This window comes from Bos grunniens, chromosome 14, assembly GCF_055505025.1.
Source record: "Bos grunniens cultivar Pamir isolate PY7600 chromosome 14, Bosgru_T2T1.0, whole genome shotgun sequence".
Classification (NCBI taxonomy): Eukaryota; Metazoa; Chordata; class Mammalia; order Artiodactyla; family Bovidae; genus Bos; species Bos grunniens.
This window is the reverse complement of record NC_141178.1, coordinates 50963578-50984281: the sequence shown is the minus strand read 5'-3', so window position 1 is coordinate 50984281 and position 20704 is coordinate 50963578. Positions and strand designations below refer to the sequence as shown.

Sequence of the window (20704 nt, the reverse complement as noted above, 5' to 3'; positions counted from 1 at the left end):
TCTTTTTTAATCAAATTTCTAAAGGAATTAATAATCACTGATAATACCTTCCTTCTTAGGAAATTTCTTGAAAGAACTGAAAACATTCTTTTATTGTCAAGCTTTGAAGCCAGACATGCTTGGATTGGAGTCTTCACTTTACCACTTCTTACAGGTTACCAATCTCCCAGTGCTTCAATTTTCTCATGTGTAAAAAAGGGAATCATAACAGTATCTAAACATCTCCAAGTCTGGGAGGATTACATAAATAAACACAAGTAAAACACATAAAATCATTAAGGATACAAGGAAAGCACTTAACAGATATTATTATTCTCTATGTTTTTCCTCTAATTCTCCCTCTAATTGTTCCCTAAACAATTAGTGCAGACTTCTATTTACAAGGTGGTGAGCTAAGCCCACTAATATATCTTCTCCTTTCATAAATCTCACTGAAATTCCTAGGAAAAAATATAAATAGGAAAAATTGTCTTTAGTAGCACTGGAAAACTAAGGAAGATACAATCAAGAGATCAAAATCTTGAAAGAATTCCTAAAGGTTAAGAAGAGTTTCTGGGAATTCCTTGGTGGTCCAGTGGTTAGGACTCAGTGTTTTCACTACTGGAGGCCTGGGTTCAATCCTTGGTCATGGAATTAAGATTCCACAAGCCACATACATAACATGACCCCCTCCAAAAAAAAGATAGGTTCATATTAATGGAAAAGCCAACGTCAAAAGCCTGCGACTGAACACGTACAAAGGACAGAGCTACCTGAGAGGTTGCTGAATTGCGCCATGTGGGTTCCAATAAACTCTGAAGCCTAGATAGAAAGAAGGCCAAGGGCTATAGGGTAGGAGGGGAATCCTGGGGAACCATGCCAGTGTCTACCAGAAGAGCTGTCCGCAGCCATTATCATGGAGAAGGTATTAGAAATCAGCCTGTTAACTGAAGAGCAGGAATTGCATAGTAGGTCTTATAACCTAAGAAGAAGGTAGTAGGGAGAGAGCAGTATCCCAGCTCACTCAGAGCGCTGCAATAAACAGAGGGAAAACCAACCTGGTAAAGCAGTGAAATCTCCTACAAGTTCTGTGCTTCCATTCTAACTGTTTCTGCTTAACTAATGCTAAATAAAGCCCTAACTGAAGGAAGGCAGCCTAAGACTTCCTGGCAAAGGATGGGAACAAACCAACAAGTTGGAAGAACACCCCCGACTCCAAGTCTAGAATTTATGAAATGTTCAAAGAGCATTTATCCTAAGCTTCACCTGGCTTAAGTTTGTGCTTACAGCACAGCCCAAGGACCACTACACCACACTCGCTTAGGGGAGGCCTGTGCTTCTTATGATTAGTTCTCAGCTGGGAAACAAGGTCTGCCTTTGGATCACAGTCAGCTCGCAAATTCTGGAGAGGAAAGCCTCATGAGAACTGGAAACAGAGCACACAAAATGACTGAGAAAGCTCTTTAATCTACCCTTTCTAGTCTTTTTTGTGTGTGTGTTTTCAGGAACCTCCATACTGTTCTACATAGTGGCTTTTAAAAATTAAAATTCCCACCAACAGTGGAGGAGGGTTCCTAGTCTTTCTAGTCTCCAAATAGACAGAAATGCAAAGTCTGTAGACCAAAAGTAAGGACAAAGGTCAGCACTCTGAGCAAATGGGTTTCCTGGTGAGAGAGATTTTATAGCTGGAACAATTTTAATTAGTACTCCCAGATATATGTAAAAGAATACTGTATCAAACAGGAACAAAGTGCTATGAAAAAAGAAGCTCAAGAAAAACAGGATTCTTTGAGACAAAAACAAAATTACTGAAATACAAAAATATGAAAAGCAGCAGAATGGACGTTGATGAATAAAGTACTGGAAAGCCCCTGTAACATTCTCTCTGAATACAGAATCGTAAGACAAAATGACGGAAATTAGGAAAGACTGTCAGAGCAATTCAACACTGGATAAGAATAAATAGCTCAATGTAACTGTATAGAAAACACCAATAGATACATTTAGGATAAATCTGGGATTTCAAATTAAGTAATCTGCTCAAAGAGCAATGCAATCACATCAAAAGGACATGAGAATTACCCTGAAGGGATTCCTGACGGTAAAGAATTACAACACACTTAACAATAGAAGAATTTATGAGCTCACAGTATTTTTTTTAAAGGGAGATGCTCTCACAGAAAGATGTTAATTTATTAGAATTATGAAATCACTACACTGATTTTAAAGCCACTAAGTGAATGTATCTTCATATGATCTCAAAGTGTCACTCTCAGATTACTTATTAATGATAAAGGGAAAAAGGTTCCCTTATAGTGAAGAGAGCTGGTGGTCACTATCTTTACCAAGTAATCTAAACATATCAACAGCTGGTAACTTCATTATGTACCAATTTATATGATGTAATATACCAATATTACCAATGCAGTATTCTGCCAAATATATTTACTCTAAATCAAAATAAGGAAACTATCAGATCAATTAAAAATGTGGAACAGTCTACAAGACAATATTATACTCTTAAAAATACATGTTATGAAAGATGAGAAAAAGCCAAGAGGACTTGTTCTAAACTAACGAGACCCAAGAGAAAAATCAAATGCAGCGAGTGTCCCTAGAATATGTCCTGGACTAGAAAAAAAAAAAAGGACATTAAGAAACACATTTGGGGACAACTGGGAACATTTTTAAATTTTATATTAGATATTCTTAAAAGAGTGTTGTTTTTGCTAGGTGTAAAAATGGAATTGTGGTCGTGTATGAGAATGCCCTTATTCTTAGAAGATATATGCTGAGTTATTTAGGGTGAAAGTAGCATGTTGTATACAGGCAATTCTCAAATAGTTCAGCAAAGACACACACACACAGGTCTATTTAAAGACAATTTTAAAAATGTAGCAAAATTGTTAATTAGTGCCCTATCAAAGCACATACAGCTTTCACTGTACTGTTCATTGAACTAAAAAGTTTGAAAACTTTCTAAATAAAAAAAGCAAAACAAGGGAAAAATTTTTCACTTCACAGTCTGTGTTCATATGTATTAGAAACTAGCAAGTGTTTCAGGTAAAGAGCCAGACAATAAACATTTAGGCTTTGTTGGCCATATGATCTTTGTTGCCACTACTCAAATTTACTTTTGTAGTGCAAAGGCAGCCACTATAGGCAATATATAGACAAATGAGCATGACTGTATTCCAATGCCACTTTATTTACAAAAATAGGTGACGGATCAAATTTGGTCCACAGATCAGTCTTCCAACTCCTAATATACATGATGAGACTTTAAAACAATGCATGGGTACCTAATGCTCTTTCTTTCATCTTTTATAAGTTCATGGTTTTTCAGGGAAAAATTCATACCCCCTAAGACCATGCTGTCTCCTTTGCTTCTACACCTTTCTGTTTGGTAATCTACTTCAAGTACTAATTTTAACAGAATGACTCCCACCTATAACACCCGCTTGATATCTCTCAGGCCAGAGTTCTAAGAGGTATCAAGGCAGGTGTTATATTTCCATTATATATTTCATGAACATTTTCACATGAATGGCACGCCTGAAGGTCAAGTTCAATGTCAAAATAAAAATTAGTCCCTTTTTCCTCATGGCAACCTCCACTTCAACAATTCTGTCAATAATTCTACCACCTACTTAACCATTTAGGCTCAAAACTGGGCGACTGCTTGAGCAGGAAGAGCTAATATTAATATAGCAGGCCTGAGACTGCCTACGCTCAGAAAGCCCCGCTTGCAAGGTTGACCCATAGCTGGAACCTCAGAACTTGTACTTCAGAAGGGTTTCTACCATCCCCAGAACTACTGAAGTGGCTCACTGTGCCCCAACAGTTTGTGCAAATAATGTTGTTTATCCTGTAACACCAGTGTTCTCTCTGGGAATCTGGAATCTAGGAATATGCAGCTTGAGGGTGCCTACAGGACCAGGCCCCAGTAAAAACTCTGGGCACTCCAGTCTCTAGGGACCTACCCAGGTAGACAACACTTCTCAGTTCAGTGTTGGAGGAATTAAGTTTCTCAGGCAGCTTCACTGGGAGAGGACTCCTGGAAATGTGCACCTGACTTCCTCAGACTTTGCTCTGCACACCTTTCCCCTTTGATGATTTTGCCTCATACTGTGACATGTCATAAATCATAGTGCTGAATGTTACTATATGATGAGCGCCATGTGTCCTGCTAGCGAATCACCACATCCTTAGGTAATCCTGGGAATTCCTGACACTTCATTTTCTCTTTCACCTAGGTGTCAATCATCTGCAAGCTCTTCTTGATTCAACATCTATTATCTCACTTCTCATTCAGTTTTTCCTCTCCATTTCCACTGTTACTGTCCTATTTAATTTTAGATTACTACACACTGATCTTTTATAACTTTCTATTTCTCCACTTAGCTTCTTAGAATGTTATTCTGATAAGTTCATTTCTTAGTTCTAAAATCTTCAGTGGTAATTTTATTTTGCCCTAGGACAAAATCCAAAATCCTAAGCCTGGAATGTATAACCAATCATTGGTTAAGGGAGTCGCTTAAGTGAAACCACCCAGTCGTGTCCGACTCTTTGCGACCCCATGGACAGTAGCCAACCAGGCTCCTCCGTCCATGGGATTTTCCAGTCAAGAATATTGGAGTGGGTTGCCATTTCCTTCTCCAGGGGATCTTTCCGACCCAGGGATCAAACCCAGGTCTCCCGCATTGTAGGCAGATGCTTTACTGTCTGAGCCACCAAGGAAGTCGCCAACCTTTGGTTGGCTCCTAACTATTTCAAACTTATTTTCTACCATATGACACAACATCCTCTCCACCTTACCCAAACCAATGCCTGCTGATTCCCAAGTCATTCTCTCCAGACTTTAGCCAACAGTGTAAAACCATCACCACCACTCCCCACACCATCATGAACAGTGTCCAACCATCAAACACCACTCCCTACACCTGCATAAATCCATAGAGTCTAAGTTCCAGTGTCACCTCCTATATGAAGCCTTCCTGTATAATTCCAGCTAGAAATAACCATTCCTTTTTTCTGAATTTAATAGGATTTTAGCTGTTTCTTTCTAATGACACTTATCTTACATTCCTACACTCCAGAACCTTTTTCCTTCAGAGCATGGTCTATTTCAGATAAACTTTTGTATCTCCCTACAGAGCCATGCCACCACTGACTCACGCTTCCACCACAGACTCCAGGACACTCACGGGCAAGTCTGGGTCAGTCCCTTGTGGGGTCACTGCTCCTTTCTCCTGGGTCCTGGTGTGCACAAGGTTCTGTGTGTGCCCTCCCAGAGTCTGTTTCCCCAGTCCTGTGTCAGTTCTGGTGGCTTTATGGTAGGGTAATGATGACCTCCTCCAAAAGGGCTTATGAATGGACTGGAATGCAAAAGTAGCAAGTCAAGAAACACCTGGAGTAACAGGCAAAATTTGGCCTTGAAGTACAGAATGAAGCAGGGCAAAGGCTAATAGAGTTTTGCCAAGAGAACTCACTGGTCATTGCAAACAACCTCTTCCAACAACACAAGAGAAGACTCTACACATGGACATCACCAGATGGTCAATACTGAATCAGACTGATTATATTTTTTGCAGCCAAAAATGGAGAACCTCTATACAGTCAGCAAAAACATGACCAGGAGCTGACTGTGGCTCAGAACATGAACTCTTTATTGCCAAATTCAGACTTAAATTGAAGAAAGTAGGGAAAACGACTAGACCATTCAAGTATGACCTAAATCAAATCCCTTATGACTATACAGTGAAAAGTGACAAATAGACTCAAGGGATTAGATCTGACAGACAGAGTGCCTGAAGAATTATGGACAGAGGTTCATGACATTGTACAGGAGGCAGTGATCAAGACCACCACCAAGAAAAAGAAAGTCAAAATGGTTGTCTAGGAAGGCCTTACAAACAGCTATGAAAAGAAGAGAAGCGAAAGGCAAAGGAGAAAAGGAAAGATATACCCATTTGAATGCAGAGTTCCCAAGAATAGCAAGCAGAGATAAGAAAGCCTTCCTCAGCGATCAGTGCAAAGAAATAGAGGAAAATAACAGAATGGGAAAGACTAGAGATCTCTTCAAGAAAATTAGAGATACCAAGGGAACATTTCATGCAAAGATGGGCACAGTAAAGGACAGAAATGGTATGGACCTAACAGAAGCAGAAGATGTTAAAAAAAAGGTGGCAAAAATACACAGAAGAACTGTACAAAAAAGAGCTTCAAGACCCAGATAATCACGATGGTGTGATCACCAACCTAGAGCCAGACATCCTGCAATGCGAAGTCAAATGGGCCTTAGGAAGCATCACTATGAACAAAGCTAGTGGAGGTGGTGGAATTCCAGTTGAGCTATTTCAAATCCTAAAAGATGATGCTGTGAAAGTGCTATACTCAATATGCCAGCAAATTTGAAAAACTCAGCAGTGGCCACAGGACTGGAAAAGGGCAGTTTTCATTCCAATCCCAAAGAAAGGTGATGCCAAACAACACTCAAACTACTGCACAATTGCACTCATCTCACACACTAGCAAAATAATGCTCAAAATTCTCCAAGCCAGGCTTCAGCAATATGTGAACTATGAACTTCCCAATGTTCAAGCTGGATTTAGAAAAGGCAGAGGAACCAGAGATCAAATTGCCAACATCTGCTGGATCATGGAAGAAGCAAGAGAGTTCCAGAAAAACACCTACTTCTGCTTCACTGACTATGCCAAAGCCTTTGACTGTGCGGATCACAATAAACTGTGGAAAATTCTGAAAGAGATGGGAATACCAGACCATCTGACCTGCCTCGTGAGAAATCTGTATGCAGGTCAGGAAGCAACAGTTAGTACTGGACATGGAACAACAGACTGGTTCCAAATTGGGAAAGGAGTACATCAAGGCTGTATATTGTCAGCCTGCTTATTTAGCTTATATGCAGAGTACATCATGAGAAACGCTGGGCTGGAGGAAGCAGAAGCTGGAATCAAGATTGCTAGGAGAAATATCAATAACCTCAGATATGCAGATGACATCACCCTTATGGCAGAAAGTGAAGAAGAACTAAAGAGCCTCTTGATGAAACGGAAAGAGGAGAGTGAAAAAGTTGGCTTAAAGCTCAACATTCAGAAAACTAAGTTCATGGCATCTGGTCCCATCACTTCATGGCAAATAGATGAGGAAACAAAAGAAACAGGGATAGACTCTATTTTGGGGGGCTCCAAAATCACTGCAGATGATGACTGCAGCCATGAAATTAAAAGATGCTTGCTCCTTGGAAGAAAAGTTATGACCAACCTAGATAGAATGTTAAAAACTAGAGACATTACTTTGCCAACAAATGCCTACCTAGTCAACACTACGGTTTTTCCAGTAGTCATGTATGGATGTGCGAGTTGGAGTGTAAAGAAAGCTGAGCAGTGAAGAACTGATGCTTTTAAACTGTGGTGTTGGAGAAGACTCTTGAGATTCCCTTGGATTGCGCAACTAGTCCATCCTAAATAATCAGTCCTGAATATTCATTGGAAGGACTGATGCTGAAGATGAAACTCCAATACTTTGGCCACCTGACGTGAAGAACTGACTCATTTGAAAAGACCCTGATGCTGGGAAAGACTGAAGGTGGGAGGAGAAGTGGACGACAGAGGATGAGATGGTTGGATTGCATCACCGACTCAATGGACATGAGTTTGGTTAAACTCCTGGAGTTAGTGAAGGACAGGGAGGCCTGGCGTGCTACAGTCCATGGGGTCGCAAAGAGTCAGACTCAACTGAGCAACTGAACTGAACAGAACCATGAAATTTTATGAGCTGCTTAAGTATTTGTTGAATGAAAAGATGTATGAAAAATTAAAATGCAATCAGATGAATATGTGCTTCAAATGTTCAAACTAAAGAAGGAAATATATTATTAGAAATGATGCTACAAATTGAAATCAGGTATGGCTGAAATAGTACTATTGTCATTCAAGAGCCATACTGTACATTTAATTATATTTCTAGAGCATCTGTAGCAAGGTACTGTGCTTAGTCCTATGCAAGATACAAGAATTAAATAAGCTTCAATGGATTGGTCTTGAATCTAATGCTATCTATAAATCTATAATATTATTTACAAAAAAAGTGAGTGAAATTCCTAAGAAACTTTAAAAAAGTTTTATAATACAATCCACATGGTAGGACTTGACCCTATACCCTATATTATGACTTAGTCATAATAATAAAGGTATAAGAAATCACAATTTTTTCAAAGATATAAAATACTAAAAACCAAATAAATTTAAACAGTTTCTAATTTATAAAGTTTAGCATATTTAGGAGGATGAAGAATATACCCTGCCTGTATCCCACCAAACAAAAAATAATAATAAAACGGTATCAACTTTTTTAAATGCAGTGGAAATAGTGGATTTTTACTTTTTTAAAAATTATCACTGAAACTGGAAAAAAAGGAACTACTCTTTTATAAGCAAAGACACTTAAAAATTTTTTCTACATACAATTTTAGCCTTTTTTGTTCCACACATTATAAAAACTGTCTCCACTCTTAGATAAAACATAAGACAGAATAAATTAATTTCAAGTCAGATACACTACCTCCAACAACGATGTTCACCATTTCTTCTACAATGCTCTGTACAATGTCCTGTGGCTTTTCCTCACAGTCATGGTTTTCTCCATCATATAATATATCATTTTTAGACAATGCTTTAAAAGAGAAAAAAATTTAAGAAAATATCATTTTAGCTTTTTGGAAATTTTTACTAAACATTTATAATGGAAAAAATCTAAGAAATTAAGAATAAAAGAAAAAATCAAATAGATATATGAAAGTAGATGCAATTATTCTTTAAATCTTCAATATTTTAACCAAACCATATTTTTAAATGTTTTATAATTTCAAGTCAACTTCAAAAATGATTCATTTGACAAGCTATTAATATTAATTATTCAACTTCAAGTTTTCTAGAAGATTAATCCTTTAGATTAATCCTATAGATTACATAATCCTTTAAAAATCAAAAAATTTTAAAGTATTCTGAAGGAAACATTTCTAACATGTCCCACATGCTAATCAAATAATATTAAATGTAATTAAATCTTGTTTTGATTAATGAGGCCCACCAATAACAACAAGCTTATTACTGTGCTCTAATGTAACAAGGTCACTGAAGAAACAGAGACAAGGCTATCTGGGCCCTTCCTTACTATTTCTTCCCCAACAGACTCCACATATCCAATTTAGTTTTATTAATACTAAATTTAATAAGTAAAAAAGAATCCATCCCTCAATTTAACAGTAATTGAAAACAGATATAACTGCCAATCAGAAATTCTGAACACACAAGAAACTAATAAAACTTGATATAACTGGTGAGCCTGTAAAGACTATTGCAGATAAAAATAGGATTTCCACTGGGTTTTCTGAAATGCTGAAAATATCTCCGGAAGGCTCAACCAGCACTTTATGATGCTTTGGGAACTGGGATCCTGTTCTGGGAGCCACTGCCCTATACCAAATGGCCTCAGACCGCATGCAAGCCGACAGTGCTACTGTCTACATTCCCTGATCTCCACTCACCCTACAATAAAGAACCACTACTTATAACTCTGGCTTCCAGAAGTCCGTTCTTCCTACTGTTCACTGCTCCTAATCTACTGTTTGCTGCATTCTGCAAAATACTGAATGTTACAGAAGAAATTTGATAAATAAGCATGTCAAGTCAGTAACTTTACAAAAAATTCAATACAACAGCATTTAGATTCTTCCGTGGAATAAAAACATAAATGTCTTGAGAGATAATCTTTCCATCACTCTTAAGGTGTGTGTTTCTGCACTCTACTTGGCTAAAATTATTACCAAGAGTCTAAAAAGTAATAGTTTCAATGTAACTAAATATAGTCACTAAATTTTGCACAAAATGATTAGTGAATCAGAAGTCAATTCTCTTTTAAGTCATTTGACAGAAATAGATTAAAGTAATATTTATTACACATGGGAAACCATTGCAGAAGTTAACTGTTATGGCCGAAGTCACACAGCCAGGAAGTGTCAGAGATGTGATTCAAAGCAGGTGACCCCACTCCAGAGCATGCACTCTGAACCAATGGCTCACAGGCAAAATTTTCATTTATATAGCTATAGGGAGAAAAACACCTTTAAATTCAAAGTAATCACAATATGATGCAGGAATTATGTTGTATTTGTAGCTCTGCATCCTGAAAGCACCTACAGTGGTGTCTACTACACAGTAGGTGCTTCCATTCCTTGGGTCTCAGCCTATGTTGTTTTTTCTGTTAGAAAACTTCCTAAATTTTCTAGCCAGTCAACTCCTACCTTTACCTGAACAAGATCCAGCTAAAACATCACTTTCTCTACAAAAGTACCTCCTAACTTTCCTCGACAGAATTATCTCATGCATGTCACCTGCAGGGTATAACTCATTTATACATGCCTGACCTTCCAGGCAGATGATGGATACCCTAAGAGCAATGGCTACACCTTTATCAGCTTTTTAACTCCAGTTCCTAGCACAGTGCCTGGGACATAGTATGTGAAATCAATGTGTGCTGAATGCATGGATGAAGAAATAGAAGAATAAATAAAGTTGCAGCTTTCTTATAGATCAGCTCTTTGAATCAGTCCCTTTATAAGCTTACAGTGAAAGAAGGGGAAATTTTATCAAGGGCAGACTAGAAAAACGTAAATCATATTATAGGCAGTGTGGATTCACTATTAGCATGAGTACTGAGAATGCTTGGTTTACCAAAAGTGTCCCTTTTAAAATAAACACTAAATAAAGCACGAGAGAGTAAAAAGCCACTTATTCACGCCACTGCCAATGTTCATGCCACAGTTACAGAAAAGATGTGGTTTAAAAAAGTCAAGAGCTGAAAATATACTATAGAAGATTTTCCTCAAAGGCAAGTAAAAACAGAATTCAGATGAACTGTAACTAAACCCTAACCATCCTAACTCTATTGGAAAGGTAACAATTTCCATCATTTTTTGACACCAAGCTAAGGAGGGATGAAGGGAAGAAACTCACTGCCTGGCAATTTTATAGAATAGCTAAAGCTGAGAACAATGTTTGAGAGGAAAACTGATTGCATGTGATTATTTTTAGAGAAAATTTGTAATATAAATGAATATAGTTTAATTTTTGTAATCTTGTAACCTTTTTCTTATAAATAAGTATACTTAGAAAAAACACTGCCAGAGAATATCTAAATATCATTGACTATTACATGTCAGGATTTAAAAATAAGTATTTTTATATGTCAGGTGGTTACTCAAAAGATTTCTTTTCATATTTAATTTCAGTACTCTTTTGACAACAGTATTTTGTGAATTTAAAACGATGTCCTAAAATTCTCAGTCACATTCCAGAAAACCTTACAAATAAATAGGTCTCCTGTTTGCTATAAACTAATTTTAAGAAACCTGAAGTGCCTACATAACATGTTCACAGACATTTATGACCCTCTTTAGCAACATATCTCCTCCAAACCTATCTGTAAATCATCCTGCTTGTGAGATACTAATGAATGCATAATATCACTAATAGATGTTGTATGGGCTGAAGTAAAATTAACTTTACCGACTAGGCTGGAAGAAGTCCACAGTTACCACAATGTGTCCGATATGCATTAGGTCATATTACTCTTTTCACATTTCTTTACCAGAACTGCCTTCCTACATTCTTCCCTTAATACACACTCCATGCCACCCTCCCGACCCCCCCGCAAACCCTTTCTCAAAAAGATTACTTTCAGCTGCAGTTGCCTGATCGGCTTCAGTCTGTTCATTTTCTGCACTGGAAATATCAGATCCATTTTCGGGCTCTGTATCATCCTGAAGGCTTTTATCCACATCATTTGTCTGGGGATCAAGGTCCCCTTCATGTTCTTGGGGTATGTGATCAACAGTCTGAGGTGGCAAGTATCTGAGTTGAGGTGATTCAGGCTCATGATGGCTTACTGGAGACTGCAACAGATGGTGGTGCTGTCGATGCCTTTCTTTTTCCATTTGTTTGGCTTCCTGCAACTACAAAGAAAGAAAATAATTTCCTGTATTTGGCAATAAGAACAGAGATGGACGTCTTTCACTGTGTCCTCTTGTCAGTATTTTTGGTGTTTAAATGATGTAAATGTATTACTTAAAAGAAAAAACAATTTAAAAAAAAATAACCTTAGGATGATAACTAGATTGTTGCCAACAGAAAAGCAGACTTAACCTAAAATCAAATAAAAGTTTCACTAAGGGAGGAAAAAAGTAGACAGGGAAATAAAATACACACACATTCATTTTTACTTATATATACAGAAACAAAACCTAGACATATATATAAGAAGCTAGTAACAATGGTTATCTATAGGGGACAGAAGTTAGGAAAAGTGGAGGGAACTTTTCAGTGAATACCTTTCTGTAGTATGTTCTTCTGTCACCTTGTCAAATGTATTAAAAATAATAAAATTACAATGAATAAATAAAATGGCAGTAAGTACTTAAATGCCTCTGACCAATCAGTCATTTAAAGAATGAAAAAACTATCTATAAATGTTCCAGTTTTATTTTAGGAGACCTGTCGTTTTTATGTATATAATACCACATGTAAAATTGGCTCCCTTACAGGATGCTAAACACAGTAATTATCAAGATCACAGGGTTTCATTTTTTAGCACTTTATTGCTTTTAGACACATCTCTTTTGGTCTTCATGACCTAATAAGAAACATTCTCACAGAATTAATTTCCACAAAGATAAATACTTTACAGTGTCAAATATGAACATTTCATACTCCTAGTAACATTCCAGGTTATGTGTATCATAAAACTAAAAAAGAGAGAATATGTGTGTGTATATATATATATTCTTTTTTTCTTTTTGATTCACTTTGTTGTACAGCAGAAATTAACATAACATGTGAAGCAACTATATTCCAATAAAAATTAATTTAAAAAATTAAAAATTCTAGTTTATGTGGAATATCAGAATTAGTTATATGAATTTATAAAGTTGAATTAAAATATTTTAATGCTCAAAAGGTAGTAAGAGACTTATAATCTACATCATCTAACTCCCTTGTTTTACAGATAAGGAAACTGATGGGCATGACGAGTTGCACACACAATCAGAAGAGACTTCTCAAACCAAAGCTTTAGCCCATTTATGAGAAAGTCAATTTCCAAATTAACAGCGAGGAACCTATGACCTGCAGTCCAATTTCACCCTCAGCCTAACCTCAGCTAATTTGTACCATGGTTTAGTAGGGCAAGCACATGTTTTGGAACTACAGACAAGAACAGTATTGAATTCTAGCTTTTTTCTACTTATCCTAGACTTGTATAAACTCTAGAAACGTTCCTGAAAATAACCTTTAAACATTTTCTATATACTCTCACACTTTCTAGAGCAGGATTTCTCACTATCAGTACTACTGACATTTGGATCAGATAATCCTTTGTTATATGTGAGTGGGGTTGGGATGGGGTGGACACTGGCTGCTGTACTGAACTGAGTTTAGCAACATCCCAGTCCATGACAGGTCATGACTCACCCCAGCAAGTGTCTCAAATGTGGCTTTGGGCACCTCCAGTTGAAGACGACCACTCTAGAGAAAGAAACTAGCATTTTCTCCTTTCAAATTTTAGAACTGAACACTTTATAGTGATTTTATTTGGAAAGGTGAGGAAAAGTTATCAGTAGTATATATAAATGAATTATATATCCAGCTTAGAATATTTTAGCATATGTGGAAAATCACTCTGTCCCCCCTTTAATTTTCACTCTCTTCCCTTTCCTACTTTTCTCTAATTATCCATAGCACAGAAGTAAATATGTTTCATGACTTGACACATGTTCATAGCCTTTATCATAATTCAGTTATATATTTGTGTGATTATTTAAGACTCACTTTTCCCTCTATGTTTCACAGATTTTAAGATCTTTGAGAGTAATGGTCATTCAGTGCTGGTTTTGTCCAGCACTGTATAACTGAGAACAAGAACAGTGCCAAGAACATAAAGAGAAAACAGCATAATCTGCTGATCGAGTCATTAAAAAGTGATAAAGTTAGTCTCATTCTTTTTTTATATATAAATTTATTTATTTTAATTGGAGGCTAATTACTTTACAATATTGTAGTGGTTCTTCAAAAAGCAGCAAAACTATTTTTTGTGGTTGTAAAATATGAGCAATAATCCAATGCTAATAATCTAAAACACAGGAAGAGTGACTGAATAGACTATGGTACATCCTTGAGTACTATACCATCTGTCAAAAAGAATGAGGAAGTTCTTTAAGGACAGACATGGAATGCTTTCCAGGAAATACTGCTGCCTGAAAAAAGTAAAGTATGAAAGAGTATCCAGAGCAGTGTGGAAGCCAGTCTTCCTAGGACGGCCACCAACCATCTCCATTTCCGACCCTCTCTTCCCAGTAGAGTTTCCTCCCACACCAGGCCAGGGTGGTTTCGGTGATAGTTCAGATCATGAGACAGACAATGTATAATGGCTTCTGCCTTGTTTCTCTTTCTTCTCATTCTCTAGCCCAGTAAAGGCTTTAAATAACCCCATCCCCAGTTAATACTGTGATCCACACAGCCAACTAACTGCAACCTCTTGTGAAATCCAAGCCACAGCCACCAGCTAAGACACTAGAGTTCTGGACCCTCAGAAACTGTAAGAGATGAGCAGCTAAACTATGAGGTTTAAGCAGCTGAAGTTTGGGGTGATCTGCTATGCAGTGATAGATAACTAATACAGCATGCTACCTTTCATGTAAGAAAGGTGATACATGAAACCATACATACATGTGCTCTCTTGTGCTCAAGAAATGCAGAAGGATAAACCAAAAACCATAGAGATGAGCTACATCCAAGAGGTGGAAAGGCAGGAGGGAGAGGACTGGCATGATAAGAATGAGAATACCTTTTGTAGATCTCTAACTCTTAAGGCACGGTAGGGTTTAATTTACTTAAAAAATAAGCAAGCAATTAAACCAGAACGTGAGGGGTATTGAAATGGAAAACAGGCAGTAATAAATGAACTTAACTGTATTATAAAGTAATAACATTATCCCATTGAAGAGTATGGAGAAGAGAAGAACTAACCTAAGTAACTCTGGGAACCATTCTAAATGGATAGATACTATAAGGCTGAAGACAAAAAAAAAAAACAAACAAAAAAAACAAATATAAATGTTATAATGTACCCAGTAAATTTGCTTCTCACAGTGGAATGAGTCAGCAATTCAAAAACTATCATATGTATGTAATAGGCCTGAACAAATAATGTACCACAGAAAATGAAAGCCTTTTATCTCACTGTATAGAGAGAAGAAGTCACAAATAAAGAGAGGAGGCTGCAATGAACCCTGTGGTATTGGAATCAGAAGTATCAGTATGAACACATAAGTTTTAATATATATGGATGGGTAGTCACATACAGACGTGGGGGAGGTAGGGAAGGGCGGGTAGTTAGTATGCACACATATATTTCCTAGTTCAATCCACTGAGAGGGAAGCAATAACAACCCAGCTGCAATGAACACACCTAGCACTCAGACTTTGGTTCCTATTACCATTCAAAGGAGCCAGGGCTCCCTGTTTATGTGTCTACTACTCCAGACGTAAAGCAGAAAAAATTCAAAATGAGCCTGGAATATCCTGAGATTCCAGAAGTACTCAAAAAAGGACATGGGCTTGTCAAAAAGGACAGAAGGCCAAAGCTGGAATATTTGGGGCAACAAAATAATAACAGAATTAGATTAGAAGCCACAGAATAAACACCCATGAATACGGACTGATAGAAATTAAAAACTGAATGAAAAAATACAAAAGGAGAATTAACTCTGGTTAATAAATATATAAGGAGAGAGAAACAAAAACCTGTACCAGGAAAACACTGCAGTAATAACTGTTGCCAACAAGATCTACTGAGGGATACTCAAATTGGGTGTGGGGGAGTGTGAAAGAATCTCCAAGATATTTATTAAATGTAAAAGAATAAATTTTCAGTACAGGAACCTGGAAGATACCACTTTAAGCAAGTAATCAGGGTTACTGTACTTAACAGTATTATACCAGTGTGAATTCCTGTTTCCCAACATTGTAATATGATTATGCAAGATATCGGTATTAAGAAAAGCAGAATAAAGAGAATCTCTGTAAATACCTCTGTAATTTTTAAGTTTAAAATCAGTTCAAAATAAAAAGTCAGAAGTTGGTTTTCAATTATGAAGACCTAAACAATTAAAAAAGATTCTCTAGCTACTGGTCTCTTACTTTCCTTCCCAAATATATTCCATTACTACAGAAATTTATTTCACTTTTTAAAGGCTCAATGAATAATTTTCTATAAGAATAGATCACACTAGGTAACTTCTAACTATATTCACTGATCTAAGCTTGAGAGCAATAAAAATATCAATTCATAAACACTTCCATCAGGATGATGCCAATCAGTCTCTATCTTTCAAATTCTATTTGTGATGAGAAAAAAACACAAAACATTTTAATCCAAAACCAAACAAGTCAGTAAGCCAGTCAAAACAAAATACCACAGATCTCCAGTACATAAAACTGTAAAGATATTTTCTGCACAGTCACAAAAGATTTTATTATAATTTTTTCAAAATCTTTTCTATAGTTGATGCCTGTGGTGTTCTATACCATCTCTCTCATTTTTTAATACTTACTGCTTGGTTTTCCATGCGTGCAAAGATAACATTTAACATCTGAGTAAGAGTAGCTTTGGCTGTTGTCTGATTGATGAGATTTTTGCTTGCTAGATATATATTGTAACATGTTCTCACAGCTTGCAGTACAGTTCCTTCATGAATTTCTATGTGTTGAGATGTTACTGCAGTTAGTAAAGCCTTAAAAAAAAAAAAAAAGAAAAAGAAAACTAAGATAAAGCAATTTTTCATATCCAGAGTTTCAGCACAATAATACATGGCTATTTTTGTATCAGAATTAACTTTCAGACACCATTACCACTCTAAGGTAAAGTATACAAGAGTTTCTACCTACCTTAAATATATCATCAACTGTGTCATTTTAACAGAAATATTTTAGTCTACTAAAATGCACAACATTAATACTGTCATAGTATAGCACAGATATATGCTTCATATGATGTATCTGTTGAGCTAACATCAACTTTACAGAATATATAGCGTCCTATTCACTTTCAAACTTTTCTGAGATCTAACTTTTAGACTGAACTCAGTGTGCTGTTGTTATTGTTGAAGATAAATGTTTTAATTGTTTTAAAATAAAACATTTAAATAATCCTCCAATAAAACGAACAGCTTTAATTTATGTGTACTGTCACACGTTACTCAACTTCTCAAAAGCAAGGACTCGTATCTTTGTCCTTCCATTAACGTGCTGTTCAGTGCCATGTAGGTCAGCACTGAGCACATACTAAACAAACCACAGCTGACATGAAGCTGCAAATGAGAGGCCAGACTAGGTGGCTTTTTTAGAATCAAGATATTTTATGATTTATGAAGAGAATGCTGCTATGAGACTGAAAAGCTCAGAGGGGTGATAACCACACGTAAACACATTATACATGTAAACTAAAGTACTAATAGTACAAGAGAATTTTGCTGACAAATCAACATACCACCACTGCTATTAGCAGTAACATTAAAAACTGAGTATCTACATAGCAGACTGAAAACACAAATGAGTGATTTTTCTTTAAAGGAGTTTAATGATCCAGGTGTATCAGAGCACAAACCTAGGACAGGATTACCCGAGCAGGTTCAGCAGACTGACAGGTGCAAGGGAAACAGGGAAACTGGTGCACAAGTGTTTCACATGGTGAAGCCTGGGACTAGAAAGCAGACTACAAGGGGTATGACAGGAGAAGAAGAAACTAGAAGGGTCACGGGACCTTCACATGGGACCCTAAAACTCAAAACATAGATCATGCCAGAAACTGAAAAGCTCTGGAAGATTGTGGGGGCCTAAACTGGGACCTTCAAAACAAGAGTCTTCCCCTAGTGAACTCTCAGTATCTAATAATAAAGTCCCCTGAAATAGAATCTAAAAAGCCCAAATGAACTTTATCTTATCTGGAAAGCACAAAAAATGACTTTTCCCAATGCTCTCAAGGTAAAAGTGAATGCGAAGTCGCTCAGTCATGTCCGACTCTTTGTGACTCCATGGACTGCAGCCTACCGCGCTCCTCCGTCCATGGGATTTTCTAGGTAAGAGTACTGGAGTGGGTTGCCATTCCCTTCTCCAGGGGATCTTCCCGACCCAGGGATCAAACTTGGGCCTCCCACATTGTAGGCAGATGCTTTACCATCTGAGCCACCAGGGAAGTCAAGGTAAAAGGCTTCTGATTTTAAAAAGTACAGATAATGAATAACAAATTCAGTTCTTATAATTAATTACCTTTATTATTTGTAACTGAACTCCTTCATCTGTTTGAGGACCTTGGAAACAGCCACAAATTGTTTCAATAATTCTATCAATTAATTTTTTGCCTGGTGTTGTACTATCTGGAGCATTGCCAGTCAAGTGCCCATAAGCAATAAGTTTCTGAAACCAAGAAAGAAGATAAAGATCCTGATTAAGCTTATATATATATATGTATATACACACACACACACACAAACACACACATATACACTAATAAAATACATTAAAATTATAATATACAAGTTGATTATATGTTAAACTTTTTACACAAAAATATTAAGATATAGTAAAAGTCAAGGCTATACCAACTTTTCCTGAAGAAAGCTTTATTAGCTATAAACATGTGAAATCATTTACACTTGTAATAATCACAAAAACAGCAAAATAATGATAACAAAACCATCGGGCAATGCTTTGACAAAGGCAGGCCTTAGAACTTGTCTCTGATGAGTTGTAACAACTCACTGCCTTCTATCCAAACATTACTGATACTGCTTTTGTGAAAGCTATCTTAACACACTCAAACGACCCAAATCTGTTTCCAAATTGGATCTGTGAATATGCTGAAACCCAATTTCCACACACTGGCCACAATGTATCACAGATTTGTTCATGTATCATTACCATTACAACCCTGGAAGAAAGGCCTTAGATATTATAATTTTAATTTTTCAGAGAAAACAAGGCCACAAATCAAATGAACTTATCCTTAACCTATCTTAACAACAAATCATATGGATATGATCTTTTCCACTCAACTGTTAGTTTAAAAGGTATAATCCCCAAACAGTGAAAATACCTGAAAAGAGAAGGACTCTCTCTCTGGAGGTTTGTCTCACAAATATCTAAGAGAATCTGCATACACACGTGCACACACGCATGTTTGTGTGTGTTAAGTAAAATAGGAAGACAGAAAAGAATTTTCTGATATAAATAAAGGTCAGTGCTAAAGTTTTGTAGTAAGTATAAATATTGAACTGTTAATATTAACCTACTGCTTTACATAAAACAGCAAGCATCTAGTAAAATCACTGCAAATAATGAAATATGCAAAATCACCAGCAGGTTAACTTTCATTATTAATAACCTTAGAAAACACTGCCTCTCACTAAGCTAACTAATGATTTGTATTACCTTTAACCTAGAAACATCTTTTTGCAACTACTGTTTCTTTGAGTGTAAGAAACCATTTAGTTTCTTACCACAAAAAGAATAATCAAGGCTTTCACATAAAATGCCTGAGCTATTCATCAACTATAATATATAGGAATACATTCAAATTGGAGGGTTTTTACATAGTGCCATTTTATACATACCTGTAAACAATCTAGAGATGTACTGACTATGCGGGGACATTTGGACTGGCATGCCAATTCAAAGGGGAGGAAGTACTTGTCTGCTTCAATAAAATTTGTCTTTGATTTCACTGGTGGAAGGGTGCTTGATCCAGCTTTTGCTTCTCCGTGAGGAGGACTAAAGGAAAAATGAAGAGTTTGATTAGAATATCATATTCATCATCTTGATGATAGTCTCACTCTAATTCCAGTTCTAAAAGGCACTGTGCTAAACCAATCTTCATTTTCTCGTATTTCATGAGGAAACCAAAGCCCAGAGAAGTTAAGTGATTTGCTACAGGTCATAAGCTAGTCATCAAAGCTATAACTAAACTCAAGAAAATTATTTAATTAAGCAATTAATTTTTAAATTATATAGGTTACTAAATATTTAGTAATCTTTCTAAACATGAATCAGTCTTTAAGGAAAGACAAAGCATATCTTACGGTATTTCAGAAATACCCTTATTTATAAAATCTTTTTGTATTTATAAGTATGTTTATAGTATTTCTCAAAATCATTTTTTAAAAATTGATTTTATTATAAAGATCACATACAGAAAATCTGCCACATCCAAACAGAGATGATTACATTATTATTTTGCCAAGACTAATAAGTTTGCAAATTATTTTTACTGAAGGAAAAAAAAACCCACAAACCTCTGCTTTTCAGTTTCCGCTTTTATTTCCTCTGGTTGGGGGCAGGGGAAGAAAAGAAGTGTACATTAGAAAACTTGACAAGAGAAAGATCATTAACTAATTTGATTACAGGCTTTAATTTATAACTTCTACAAGATGTCAGGAAGAATACAATTTCAAAAAAAATTAGGTATTAAAACTCCATTGCTGCCAAATGTATTAATTTACACAAATAATGTAATTCTATAAGACTTATGAAGAACATACATTAACAACCACAAGAATAGGTACAAATTACAGATTACTAATTTTCAAAGCATTTCC

General features: G+C 36.3%; 1 protein-coding gene across 4 annotated transcripts in view; it reads right to left on the bottom strand.

Moving 5' to 3' along the window:
• Positions 1 to 20704, bottom strand: part of ARFGEF1 (ARF guanine nucleotide exchange factor 1) — a 132452-nt gene that overhangs the window by 62997 nt on the left and 48751 nt on the right. For all 4 annotated transcript variants that reach the window (XR_015140778.1, XR_015140777.1, XM_086336660.1 and 1 more), the window contains 6 exons: positions 20402 to 20432; positions 19724 to 19880; positions 18381 to 18527; positions 16667 to 16846; positions 11737 to 12013; positions 8563 to 8673 (listed from right to left, as the gene is read on the bottom strand). Coding sequence is in view for 2 of the 4 variants with exons in the window: in XM_086336660.1 (XP_086192786.1) it covers positions 8563 to 8673; positions 11737 to 12013; positions 16667 to 16846; positions 18381 to 18527; positions 19724 to 19880; positions 20402 to 20432 (903 nt within the window). In the remaining 2 variants the exon portion in view is untranslated. The remainder of the gene's footprint in view (positions 1 to 8562; positions 8674 to 11736; positions 12014 to 16666; positions 16847 to 18380; positions 18528 to 19723; positions 19881 to 20401; positions 20433 to 20704) is intronic.